The sequence below is a fragment of the Aptenodytes forsteri genome, unplaced genomic scaffold, assembly GCF_000699145.1.
Source record: "Aptenodytes forsteri isolate BGI_AS27 unplaced genomic scaffold, ASM69914v1 Scaffold68, whole genome shotgun sequence".
Lineage (NCBI taxonomy): Eukaryota > Metazoa > Chordata > Aves > Sphenisciformes > Spheniscidae > Aptenodytes > Aptenodytes forsteri.
Genome location: NW_008795382.1, coordinates 1,606,814 through 1,620,605, shown reverse-complemented (window position 1 = coordinate 1,620,605; position 13,792 = coordinate 1,606,814). Strand labels below are relative to the sequence as shown.

The window sequence follows — 13,792 nt, the reverse complement described above, 5'->3', positions numbered from 1 at the left end:
TGTGCCATCTTTTGCCAGAAAGTTACTCATTAGTAAACAGCATGTTTTTTTATTCAGGCTGAGAGCAAAAAGTATGTTCCTGGTGTCAACAAGAATTCACAGGGGTGGCCATCTGCGGCAGCAACAGTGGGAGTTACAGATTCACTCATCGTCCCCAAGGATTAACCTCAAGCTGTGCAGTTACACCATTTCCCACTTCAAGTGCGTGAGCACAGTAATGCTAATTATTACATCTTTGTTAACCATATTTCTCCCCCCTCTCCCAGCAAAGTCAAGCTCAGCTTACATTAACTGAAATACCAACAAACACGTGCAGATGGGGATGTTGGTTTTATGATGCAGAGGGGAAAAAAAAAGTTCACAGCAAACAGGCAGAAGAGAAACAGCGCCAATTGGCTCAAGCCCTTACAGCGCTTGGGCATCTTTTCCTGACAGTGACAAAGGCCCAGCCTATCAAGGCACAGTTAAGCAGACCTTGCCCTTACTAAAATACCTGTCAACACAGAACTGATCGCAGCAGAAAGGTGATAAAAAACAAGTTAGGAACTTTCTGGCCAGTGTGAGAAGGGCACGTACTTATATCATTGATCTTGGCTTTTCATTTTCATTGCCACCTCCCAGTAATTAAAGACCAGATGCCAAACTCGGTGATGGCAAGGCACAGTTAAGCAGACCTTGCCCTTACTAAAATACCTGTCAACACAGAACTGATCGCAGCAGAAAGGTGATAAAAAACAAGTTAGGAACTTTCTGGCCAGTGTGAGAAGGGCACGTACTTATATCATTGATCTTGGCTTTTCATTTTCATTGCCACCTCCCAGTAATTAAAGACCAGATGCCAAACTCGGTGATGGTGGTGGCCTGAAGAGCCTCCCCCCCCCCAGACTCTAATTCTTCTCCTTTTAATCTGTAACTACATCTGCTGAACAGGTACGAAATGAATACAGTCCACCTCCCAGTAATTAAAGACCAGATGCCAAACTCGGTGATGGTGGTGGCCTGAAGAGCCTCCCCCCCGCCCCAGACTCTAATTCTTCTCCTTTTAATCTGTAACTACATCTGCTGAACAGGTACGAAATATGAATACAGTTTAACAGACTTACAGCTCAAGACTACATGAACTGAAGATTACATGCTTTTGGTATTAAGTATAAGCCCTTAGTGTCACAACAAATACTACAGGCCTGCTCAGCATCAACAGGTAAATCACTAATTTGTTAGAACAGATATATGAACAGTTAGAGCATCTTCGGTTAAACATCACAACCCCCCGCTAATTAGAGACCTTACTTCCTAGGGAAGCTGGTTTTAGACCTGGATAAAATGCAAAGTCAGTACTTTGGCTTTTTAAAATCATTTTTAAGAGAGACAGATAAAGGCAGACCCAACAACTCTTCAGTGCTTTAAAAAAGCATAAACCTATCCAGGCACACCACCGCAACGGAACAGCCCATCAGTGACTGCAAGCATACTGTATCCGTAACTACGGCATGTTTATGCCCTTTCTGTGTGGCAGAACAGAGATGGGAAGTTCCACTTCAGTATCGTGGCTAACAACTGTTTCTCATGAATGGGGGACTATTTTAGGGAGTACGAGCCTGATTTTGAGAAGTACCCAGTATAGTATTCTCACTCCTGTATCAGCTTCCATTACTTTTCCTTGTGTAAGCTAGAGAACCAATCCACGTGACAGCAATCAATCAGATGAAGTCATCACATTCTCTCTCTCCCAAGAGAATACACTTCCTTTGCAGGGGTGCAGACCCATTTATTAAAAGAAATACTTCTCTTTCCAAATATTGGATCGTCTCATCTTCACCACAAACGGTTTTATATGCTATTTGAAAATGGGAGGTTATATATTAAAGGTGTCCCCATCCAGGATAGTATGGATACATGCTTATTTAAGATCACAATCTGCTTGTACTCATTTTGAGAGGTTTTCAATTTCAAATATTTTGATTGTCCATGTTCACAAACATTACATGTAAGTTTTATAACAAACGTAGTATAACAAAAGAGGTTCCTCAGCAAATCCACTTCGTTAGCACCGCCGTAAGCTATAACACACAGGGAATTCAGTGTTGCAAACATTTGCTGTAGCAAAAAAAACCACAAAAAACCCCCCCACCCCAAACTCTCTCCTCCAACTCTACCTAACGATCTGCACCTATGATGCCCTGCAGCATGTTTATGGGCAATGGGAAGACGATGGTGGAGTTCTTTTCCGCAGCGATGGTAGTCAAGGTCTGCAAATAACGAAGCTGAAGAGCAGCAGGGGACTCTGTAATAACCATGGATGCCTCTTTCAGGGCCCTGGAAGCATTCATTTCACCCTCAGCTGCAATTACCTGGGGAAGCAAAATGAGTGAAATTGCATTCATTCTGGCACAGTAATAAACTAGAAATCTGTAGGATGACTTCAGCCTTAAGTCATACCAAAGACACTGCTCATCACTTTGATCAAGTGACCTCCCCTTACCATGTTCTTTCACCGGTTCTGCCTTTTCTCTCGCTCAGACATAAGCTACTCCTGTCTGCTTTCAAGGCCCTGCGTGCCTGTTTTCCTCCCATTCAGCATCAGGATGCCAGATCACAAAAGCGGGCACCATGTCTTGAAAAGGCAACGGGTACATTTGTTCCATTTTCAAAAACCTCTTTTGTGCTTCTTTCAGCACCGCCTCTCAAAAACAGAAGGCACTCCCCCTATATATCTGAAAATACGTTTTACTTAAAGCTGTATTTTTTTGTCTCTACAAGGGCTTGACAGGTGAATGGCATACTGGGGAAATACCTTTTTATTCCCTCATTCTTTTTAATTATGAGCTCATTAGGGACAGATTTGTGGTCATGCATTTCTTTACAAGCAACGCCCTTCTGCATTGGGACAATATAAATATTTTTCTGAGTATCTGTAAAGGACGGCTGGATTGGAGGATGGCACTGTTTTAACAGGTAAGTTATTGGTGAGGCAGTTTACATGCGTGTCAGCACAGGCAAATGCATATTCCCCTACAGAGTTCTATTGCAAGGGCACAATATTCCTTTAAACGTCAGAATAAATAATAATAAAAGAATAATCACAAAGTAATTAAGCTTCAAAAAAAAAAAAAGCAGACGTTAATACTTGGAGCACTAATGTAGGCTTAAAGATCTTTTCCTAGGTGCAGCACCAACTTCACATTCAATAATTGCTAGCCCCGAAGTCTAATGAAATTCAGTTTAGCATTTATTTCCCATGAAAATAAAACGCAAATTTTTTAATTAGAACCTAAAGACAGGTTAAAGTTAATGAAACTCCACATTAATGGCAGATATGAAAATCAGTCATATATATGTGCATAAAAATCACTCGCACGTGTGTGCGCGCACGAGATGAACACCATAAGATTCGATGTAATTTCCACAGCATCAGATGAACTCCAGTAAACTTCTCTTTGCCAAGACAAATTTTCAGTATTTAGAATGCAAGTTCCATTTTTCTAGGGGCAGGCAGCTCAACAGACCACTCACATCTACCAGAAACCCTCATCTATCAGCTTAGTCTATCAAAGAAGTGTTTTTTCAGACAGCTAGGGGTTTTGCTTGTTTGTTTTTTAAAAACAGAATCCACAGTTGCATCTATGGAGGTCAAAATAAGTTTTCAAGACAGGATTAAGAAACCACCAGAGGAGACAGATTGCAGGGCACAGAACACTAAGGGAGAAAGCTAACTTGCCTAGTCCTAGGGAAGGACAGCTCTAACTGCCCCTCAGCATTTTTACTCCAAACTGCAATATTTAGTATCCCCTTCTCCCACCTCAGAAGGGAAGAAGATGTCATGACCAAACGGCTCACTGGTCAGCTTAAGGGTGACAAAACTAAGTATTAGGCTGTTTTATTTCTCATATGAAGTAACAAACAGAAAACAAAGGACTTGCCTTAAATCAGGGCTAGTCAGGAGAAAGCTGGAAGTAAGTTTGGCTTCTAATTCACCGCAGGCTCTAGCACAAAATTGTTCTGTTTATGATTTGTTCTTGGAGCGTGGTAAAAAAATTGAGATTCTGCAAGATTTCGAAGGAAATCTCACCTGCATGATCCAAGATGAAACAGAGCAAGCACCCAGACACAAATCCACAAAAATCCTGCCCTGCACTCCTATTTGCCACAACACAATCTGGCTGAGAATCTTCATCCTCTACATCACCACACTAAATTATTCATGAAGAAGAAAAACAATTTAACATAAATCTAAACGCACATGTTGATGTTATTACCTTAGCTCTCGCCTCCCGGGCAGCTTCGGCTTCTGCAGCCATTGCTCTCTGCAGCTGGACAGGTAGTTTCACATCCTTGATCTCCACACGTTCCACCTTAATGCCCCAATCATCTGTTGCCTCATCAAGCGTGGCCTATACAAGGCAGGACAATTAAGTTAAGCCATCTACCTGGCTGCAAACAAATGTCCAAATTTGAAGAATGACCAATAAACCAAATGAATTATCTTGCAATTCTTGGACTTTAATGGCTTTTATATTTATATTATGATTTGATAATTATAAAAGCGTTAACTGTTGTAAACTTAACAAAAAACCTCCAGAGCTCGATTAATATATAGAAGGAATTCTGTGGCATGATTTCCTTCAACAGCAGAGTGCTGACAGACTGATCCAGGGAAGCCCTCCTCTCCTGTACCCATCATTCCCGCTTGCTAGCCCCACTGGCCCGTTAGTGTTTTAGTCACTTGTTTTTATTATACAGAATGCCATCCCAATAGCTCTTGATAGGGTTCTGCCTAAAGCTCCAAATCACAACTTGGCTTATCGCTTGGAAGGTAAAGTAAATCCTGACCTGGAAGTTATCCACAGATTGCTGCTTAACTGATTGTTTGATGGATTGCTTAGGTAAAGCTGCTCATACCTGCATGCTGTGTGCAATTTCTTCACGATCGGAAAGAATCTGAGAAAGGTTTTTGGTCCCCAGAACATTCCTCAAAGTAGTCTGTGCTAAAAGACGGGTGGCTGAGTCAGCATTTGTGATATTTGCTACAGCGAGGGTGGCATTCTGAACTCTGTAATAAACCACTCCGTCTACATTAACTGTCACAGAGTCCTTGGTCAAGATCTAAAAAGCAATGGGGAAAGCATATAATAATTAAGGATGTATTTATTGACTATGATGATAATTACATATCTGTTTTACTAGACAAACTCCTAGTTTTTCCAGGGTAAAGCAACCATCTTGAAAACAAAAGGTCTTATAGACGTATGCTGCACATGAACACGTCTACATACAGGTGCACAAACATTCCAGTATAGCTCTGCGAAGCTAAGACTAAATATGGGATTAGAACACTTCTCACTGAAAAATAAATTCTGTTAGCTTTGCCATAATGTTATTTCTAACTCACTTCTTCAAATTCACAGAGGGATCTGCAATTCATACAAGTGACAGAAAAAAAACATCAGAAATAATTTACACCAAAATACATGTGCTCTTTCACCTGGGAAACTTTAACCTGTTATTCTGAAACTAGCAGCATGTCATAACCAGGTAGGCCCTCCCTCCCCCCCCGCCCCATATTTCAGTGAGGCTTATAATAACAGATGTGTAAGAGGCAGAGTGACTGTACGGGAATGCAAGAGGTACGCATAATGAGGGACTGAGGTAACAGAAAAGGCTCCAAGAACGTTAGCAGTCAACGTTATTTTGTTTAAATGCAGAGACGGGGATACAGGACCACTACATTCAAAATGGGTTAAAGCACTCCAGTCGAGAGCACACACTGGAGCATGTATGAGAGGGGCTCGTTTGATGTTTCTGCACAGAGGAAAAAGGCTAATAATGAGTATCATTGCAAATATAAGACACATCAGATTTTCACTTGCATTTAACTTCAGTCACAGGACTATTGATTTGGCAAGACATAACTCTGCAGGTGCGTCAGTTTATAAAACAAGGGCAAAACAGGCAACCTATTTAAAAAGCAGGCAAGGGAAGAGGGAGTGTATTTCAGCTGCACTTTCAAAGAAACATCACAAATGAGTTTCCCATGCTGCAGGTGTGACTGTAGCTGAAGGCAGTTCTCCATTACTGTTTATTCCATAACTTAGGAATGGCCAATGCCAGAGACTCTAGCACAGCAGTGGCTGTGTAAGTTACTTCATAGAATTGCAGAAACTTTGTAAAAAAGGATGTCGGTGTATAATGAAGCTTAGAGAAACGGAGAGCCGTGCCCATGAGCTATTTTAGAAAAGACTGGAAGGTTTCACTGAAGTATGTCTAGCTACTTACAAAATTGGTTTTGCCTGTCCTAATGGCCTGATGTATTTCAGCTGCATGGGTGCCAGCCTCACTTCAACATTTAATTAGAAATATCTCTGGTATTATCTAGCAGTTCATTGTCCTTCTTGGAGGTACTTCTGATTGAAATGTCACCTTGTGCTACTAAATGCGTATGTGGTGATTTCTAGACAAGTTGCGGAGGAAATCTAATTTGTGAACATCCTCAGAGCTAGATTCAAGTGATTTACTGAATTTAACACTTGTATGTTAAGCAAAAGATGTACTTGCAAAGATAGAGATTCTTGAAGGTTTAGGAGAGGGTCCACCAGGAAGAAGCATTGATATTAATTATACTTTAAAGTTAAGTTAAAAAGACATTGAAATATGCCACACGACCAAGAGAAGAGGTGTCCTAATTCCATGTTAGACAATTACTGTTATGTTATTTGACAAGAGAGAGGGACATGCGAGTTACTTAACCTTCAAGACTTACCTGCTCTGTCCTTCCCCAAACTACCTATTTTAGCAGGCTTTTCATAATAGCATAAGATAAACAAAGAATGAGTAGCGTGCACAGAAATCATGTTGTACAAATAAAAATGTATTTCTGCTTATACCTACAGAACACAAACAAACCTAAATCCATATGCATATTTTAATCAAGTAAAAAGAAAAACTGTAGAACAGATGGCTTCACTAATGGCACATCAGCAGCTGCAAGCCCATTTTGCCTGCCAGTGATTAGGTTTCTACCAATTACCCTTCAGAGTGTACCATGACAGTTGCCATTTGTCTAAATCTACAATTAATGACGAGCAATAAACCAACTAGCAAATATGACAGGAAACAGATGCACCAGACAGGCTGCGTCAAGCATCTTTGTCTTGCAAAGTACACCAGATACAGGGGGGATACAGTTATAAGCATCAACATACAATTGTTCACTAACTTATTTTTAGAGGGCTACTTGTTTTTTATTCTTTTGTTATCCATTGAGTTGGCATCACTGAGTTCAGCTAGCTTAATGCTGTGGAGAGATTCTGCTAAAAAATTAAGACGTCCAAGGAAAAACAGACTAGAAATACAAGTCATGGTTTTGTTCTTTAGGACCTTCAAACTGAAAGATGTCAGGTTGTCGTGGTGACATTAGGTGCGGTACACCTTCATAATGTTCCTGTGCATAGCAGGACACAGAAGGAACATGTACACAAAACTCACATAAGGGAGCGGACCGTTACCCTGAGTTGCTATTAATAGCATTTGATGTATATAATAATTTCATCCCATTATTTTAGCTAGTTTATACATCTGGATAAATTGGCATAGGAAAGATTACTGCTGCTTCTGCAAATCTTCCAGATTTCACAGAAACAATTAGAGAATGTTGCATGAAGTCCAGTGACTTCCAAACCCCTCCCATTCTAGCTCTTAGACAGTATTAAGTTATCTTATCTGGTCCTTAGAAGACAGCATAATTTGTTTTCTTTCAGCAATCTTCTCTTATTGAATGACACTACTAAAGGATATATACATTCTTCACAACACATTGAACCTGCACAAGAAATCTACATTAAAACTACATGCTACCCAATACTGAGAGGGGAAAAGGAAAAAGAAAGTGCAAAAAATTCTGTACACACTTTCGCAGATACAAAGGCAAGTGCAAACTCACCTCTTGGGGAGGAATATCAAAAGAGATGGTCCTCATATCAACTTTGATGAAGCTGTCTGTGCAGGGCAGGACAAAAAACAAACCTGTACAAAAAAAAAATCCATTCAAGAAGATGTGAAAATGGGTCATTAAAACAGATGAAACTTGCTACTGAAGTAAGCTTAAATCCAGCCACTGCAGCTGTATAGCCCTCTTTGTAACGAGCTCAGCAGCATGTTCGTTAGTGGCTTTCAAATCAGGATAAGATTTTCAAAAAAGTATGCTGAGAAACTTCCATTTATTTACATCTAACCTATTTTGAGATCTTTAACATTTGGAAAAAAACCCCAGAACTGTTAACAGCTGTTGAAAATTTGTCCCATGTAGTTACTTGTGGGGCCTAATTCTGGCAAGCAGAAACTGTCAACTTCCTTTTGTTCCGGTGGATCACTGCAATTCTTCAACTTTACAGCAATGTGGAAGTATTGCAAAATCTGGATGAAAATGAAGGAAGAAGCTATTGCCCCTTTCTGTCACTTTGAGCAGCAGGAGCAACAGCTGAAAAGAACATCCTTTCAGATCTCATACACAGGAAACTTTTCAAAACTATCAAATAATTTAATTGCTTCTATTTCTTTTGAAGAACATTGAGGCTTTCAGAGCATTTGGGTTTTAACTCACATACTAAACTGCTTTTTTAAAATGGCACATTTCATGCCATTATTCCTCCCTTTACACTCTGTGCTTTTGATTCTACCCGAAGACCGTACATTAACTAAGGATATCTGGGTAGGGATCACAGACAACTAGTTTACTATCTTCTCCATATAAAGGAACATATCCTCTTACTGGAAGTTACAAAATTCTTGAGAAATCCATTTGCCAGTCTAATGCAATGTCTCTAGACAGCTATTATTTTGCCGATGACTTAATTAGAACAAATACTAAGAATGCTCTCCAGGACATACCTGGTCCCTTTGCTCCCCCTTTTAAGATGCGTCCAAGTCTGAATATGATGGCTCGCTCGTATTCCTTTATAATCTGTAATAAATAGTTGGATGTCATGCAAGGGTTTCCAGAAGCCATGTGATGGATGCCAAACTACGTATACACTAGTCTAAGACGGACTTAAGACTCAAATGTAACATACGTTACATTTCATTTCTATACTGGATTCTTCTGGATTCTTCTGAGAATTTTAGCCTAAACTTTATTGTCAAAAAGCAAACAGCAAAAGGAACAGTCAGGACAATATTCCACAAGAAATATTCTTCAGACTATGGCACCATCTATCAACAGCAGAAGCAACAGCACGTCATCTGGGCAGGACCAAGCACTAGAAGCAGCCATCAGGAATATCCTGGCAACAACAAAACAAAGTGCAGGATACGTGACCCAGCAGAGATTTTTCCAGCTCCAATTCTGATGCGGTATATTAGCCAAAACAAAGCAGGAGTTATTTCCTCCGGTCTGCAAACTGAGAACATCAAGCTCAACACATTCTCTAAGAATCTGTCGCATACAGCCACATATATGTACATACTTACGTATTTATATACTTCATATTTACACACATACATATATAGGGAGAGATCTCCTTAAAAAAAAAATTACAATATCATTCCTCCAAGAGTAATTACGTGTTCTTGCAATTTTTCTGGTTTTCCAAACTAGCTTATATACTAATGACAACTGGGTAGATGTAGTAAAGATGTCAATGCAAAAATCGTTTTGACTAAATCCTGTAATCGCATTTTTCTTTTTGCTTTGAAGATTAATGCACCGAAATGTTGGGGTCTGCTATATACTGCCTGTTACAGTTCAAGAAAGAATAAAGTTAGATTAATTTGTGTTTAAAACAAATAAATAGAGAACAGTAATAACCACTAGGAAGCATCTGCATTGCTTAAAGTTTTAATACAACTTAGCAGTGAACAATTTTACCTTTATGCACATCCAGATTGATATAGGAAATGTAAGAACAGTGAAAAAAAGTGAAGTGATCACCAGGATCCATCCACACAAACCAAGGCCAGTATCAGAGTCATCTGCAAGAAAAGAGTGCCTGTTAAAGAAAGTGCCTACAGTTGGATATTTGTGTTGAATATTCCTTGAGATAAGCCACTGTTAGCACCACTCTTCTGGCCAAACTGATTAGGTTTAGGTCAGAAGTCAAATAAAAAGCCAAATTCTGCTATCATTTTCACTAGTCTCTAGCAGTTGCACAAGATAGCTGAGGGCAGAACGCGGTCCAAGTAACATTTACGCAGAACTAAGTACGCCAACATTTAAGTACAGACTCTCAGATGCTTCCCTCTTCCTCAGTTTTCTCTAGCAGAATGACCAATAGGCAGCAGTAGAAATCCTGTTCTTTTATTGTCTAAGGAAGTCAGAGCAACGCTTGCTTAATGAATGAAATGCAAATACTCCATGGCCTATCAACTCTAGCGACAGGACATTTAGAATTTGGCTTATGTTCCAGCTGTCACAGGTGCAGATCTAAGAAACCCATCATTCTCAGAACTGTTGTATCTAGGAAGAAGGATAAGATGCAGTGCAAGATTAGCTGGACATGAAATAAAGCCTCTATAAAGCATTTCTTGGCCAAAGACTCCTTATACTTAGAAAACAAACATCATAGTTCTCTGTCACAAAATGACACCAACTGAAGCTATTTCCAGAATCAGCAAATAACAAGAGCTAGTGGTTTCAAGTACTACACAGCTAAAAAAAGCAACACACCATGACAAAATGGACATGCTGGGAAGCATTCATAAAGCTATAGGAAGTTTCTTACCCTGCCAGCTAAGACTCCTAACAGGCTGCCAGGAACCCACTGCCAAGTGGGGATATCCCAGGGTGAAACCGAGCACTCACAACCATCACATTCCTACTGTGGAGATACTGAAATTCAATCTTTCTCACTCCACCCTTTAAAAAGCCAAAAGTACAAAATGCCAAGAAGCACCTGCAAAACTTAGAAAAACACAATTCTCACATTTAGATGAAAGAATGTTGCTTCTGGACCACACTTCGTGACTTTGCTGAACTGTAAATATCCTCTTACAGTGCTGCAAATAGGCAAACATTACCCTAACTTGATCAATGCCACAAATACTTAAAGGACCGGAGTCTTGTTATCTAATGGACTGCATTCACCAGCTTGCTTAGAAAAAAACTGTGTTAAAGAATCTAGAAGTTTTAGTTTAGTTCTACCTGGAATTTTGTATAATGAATTGTTTTCTGTATTCACCAAACACAACTACAATTCAATTTGTACAACAAAACCGGCCAGTTATAAGAAGTAAGTCTCCAAGTCTCCACCCTAACAGTTATTTTAAGTGGAACCCATTTTGTTATAAAGCAAAAATCTTGATTTTGAAAAATATCCATTGATTTTAACAACTCCAGATACATGAGTAAGCATTTTATTGTGCCCACAACAAAACTCAGCATTAGCAGTGTATGCCTTGGATAAAGACGGAAGTAAGACAGATCAGTCATTAGATATCGCTAACCTTGAAAGCGAGTAATAGCCAATAGTAGTATATACTTTGCAAATTTCGATCCACAATATTTGACTAAAGTCATGGAAGTCAGCAAAATAACTGGGAACCAATATTGAAGTTTCCAGTCCTCTTCTTCACTGATTGTGGGTCTTAGAGCTACTCCTAGCCTTTCAAATAAGATGGAATATGGAGGTGGTGGAGAGTAGTAAGTTTTTGTCTCACACAGTATCTTGAACTTTATGAAGTTTCTCAAAGCTTCTGAAGCCAGTTGGCTATCTTACCTGTAATTTGTATCCCTGTCACACGCCAGTATAATAACCCTCAAGGACGTGTCATATCATGCGTCATTTTAAAGCTCCTCTATGGAAAACTACCTAAAGACATTCCCCCACAGGTTTATTATTACATAGTGGAAATACCAGATTAAAGGAGTAATTTCCAGGCCTCCTGCGAAAGTCAAGCAAATGCATTACCTACACAGATCAGTATTAAGCAGCTGCCAGCATTAAGCAACATCTGTAAACTCATTAGTGAAGGGAACGTTACCTGTCATTTAGCAACAAGGTATTAGACAGCCTAAAACCATAAAAAGTATTCACAATCGACACTGACAGGGAGGAAAGGTCTCCTTATCTCTTTTACTTAATAACTTTTATAAACCTAAAGGAGCTGAGGATCCTGCTTCAGTTCTGCTTTACAGTTTAACATCAAGTCTTCACTGCCAACCACCTACCTGCTCTTACCAGAACTGCAGCATGGAAAAAAAATATCCATTTGCTTCCGTGTTGAACAAGAAGGTAGAAGTCACAACTCAAATAATGTAAAATTTCAAGATTGTTGCTAAATAAAGTGTGCACTTACTCAATGATTGTCCCATCATGTGATATATTTCACAATACAAAAAGCGAGAGAGATGCTGTCTTGTGAAAAACTATATGAAATACAAGAAACATGATTGGCATCTGTGGAAGAGCTTTCTTATTGCAATTTTTTAACATCTCATTCACAGAACTTGGATAACTTCATCAATGGGCCATTCTTGCCAGATTTCTCAGTCAGGCTCATTGATACTGGATTCTAAATAGCAGCTAGTTCAACAGCACTGAAATGAGACTGACAGAGAGGGTGCAGATGTAACAGCCTCAGATGCACCTCTCGCCAGTGATGCATAGCCCAGCCCACCCAACGCGCTGGGGTAAAAAAAGATTTTACACCACACTAAGTGGCTACAGCATACCGCCTGCCAGCCCTCTTTCACCCATCACATATGTGAACCTTTTAACAGAGATAAAACGTATCTTTGCTTTTGGCAGGCAGTGTCAAAGAACAGCTCAAAGAGATATTCTTTTCACTAAGTCCCCACAAAACAACTAGAGAACTACTGAAAACAGACTTTCAGCATGTTTTGTGATCCAGAGGCAAAGCAAGAATAAAAAGTTTGCCTTTTATTTCTTAGCTGCATCTGTAGCATTCAAGATTAGGTAAAGAGAACTAGAGTAAAAAATAAGGAAAAATGGTTTTGTAGTGAGAGTTCTGCCTGGGAACTCTAGAGAACTGGGTTTTGCGTTTCCCTAAGCCAGAGTCCCCATGTGACGTTACTGATACCAATATATAATGAAACTCCAAAAGGAGAAATGCAATTTACTCCTCCCAAAGAACAAAAAACCCCAACAAAACCAAAACCTTGCTTATACAACAGATGCATGATCATTAACAATAATTGATGGGGATATATATTTAAATATTAATATACTATAATGTATGCAGCTGCTAAAAAAGCAATGAGAAAAACAATGTAATGGCTTCAAAAAACAGACACCACCAAAAACTCAGATGATGTTAAAAACATACACTGCATTTTCTCCACTGCTATTCCTGTTGGGAACTGTCCCTCGTTCTAAAGGCGCTATGACTTGCAGAGACAAGGCCTAGAAAATATAATCATGAAAGAAAAAGACAAATAGATGGTTGTATTACATCTGTTACTATTAATCATAGAACTGTTATTAATCATATGAATAATTTATATTAAGAAATAATACTCTTTAATGATGAAAACATCCACTCCGTTTCAACTATTCTCTGTTGGCCATGAAAAGATGCTCAAAGCCCCACTTACGCCAGAACAAGCCCAACTCCACCATCTCTAACCATTCCACTGGAATTTTCTTGTAAGTTAAAAAACAGACAAGCCCACAACGTGAGTTTATAGCAGGCTGTTGGTGTGCAAATCAAGGCAACCAACCACAGCTGCAACTGCGCAACTTGAAGGTTTCTGCACTGCAGCACAGTCACTTCTTTAGCACTCCTGCTTAACTTTTCATGCGACCTTTATTATTTTTAAATACACATATATATTTAAAAAGAA

At 39.4% G+C, this 13,792-nt stretch overlaps 1 protein-coding gene across 1 annotated transcript; it reads right to left on the bottom strand.

The window, feature by feature from the left end:
* Positions 1 to 58: 58 nt before the first annotated feature.
* On the bottom strand, positions 59 to 13,568 carry STOM (stomatin). Its single transcript, XM_009280651.1, has 8 exons — positions 13,544 to 13,568; positions 9,860 to 9,963; positions 8,884 to 8,956; positions 7,937 to 8,019; positions 4,900 to 5,103; positions 4,257 to 4,391; positions 953 to 2,351; positions 59 to 614 (listed from the first exon to the last, which is right to left on the bottom strand). The coding sequence occupies exons 1-7, from the start codon at positions 13,566 to 13,568 to the stop codon at positions 2,157 to 2,159; spliced, it is 819 nt and encodes a 272-aa protein (XP_009278926.1). The 3' UTR covers positions 59 to 614; positions 953 to 2,156.
* Between the last annotated feature and the right edge of the window lie 224 nt (positions 13,569 to 13,792).

Excerpts from the sequence above, each read along its gene's own strand:
- STOM (XM_009280651.1), bottom strand. The coding sequence starts at position 13,568 with ATGGTGGAGTTGGGCTTGTTCTGGC. Across the intron at positions 8,957-9,859 it reads CAATCTGGATGTGCATAAAG|ATTATAAAGGAATACGAGCG; the intron begins GTAAAATTGTTC and ends TATTTATTACAG. Across the intron at positions 2,352-4,256 it reads CCCGGGAGGCGAGAGCTAAG|GTAATTGCAGCTGAGGGTGA; the intron begins GTAATAACATCA and ends TTGCTTCCCCAG.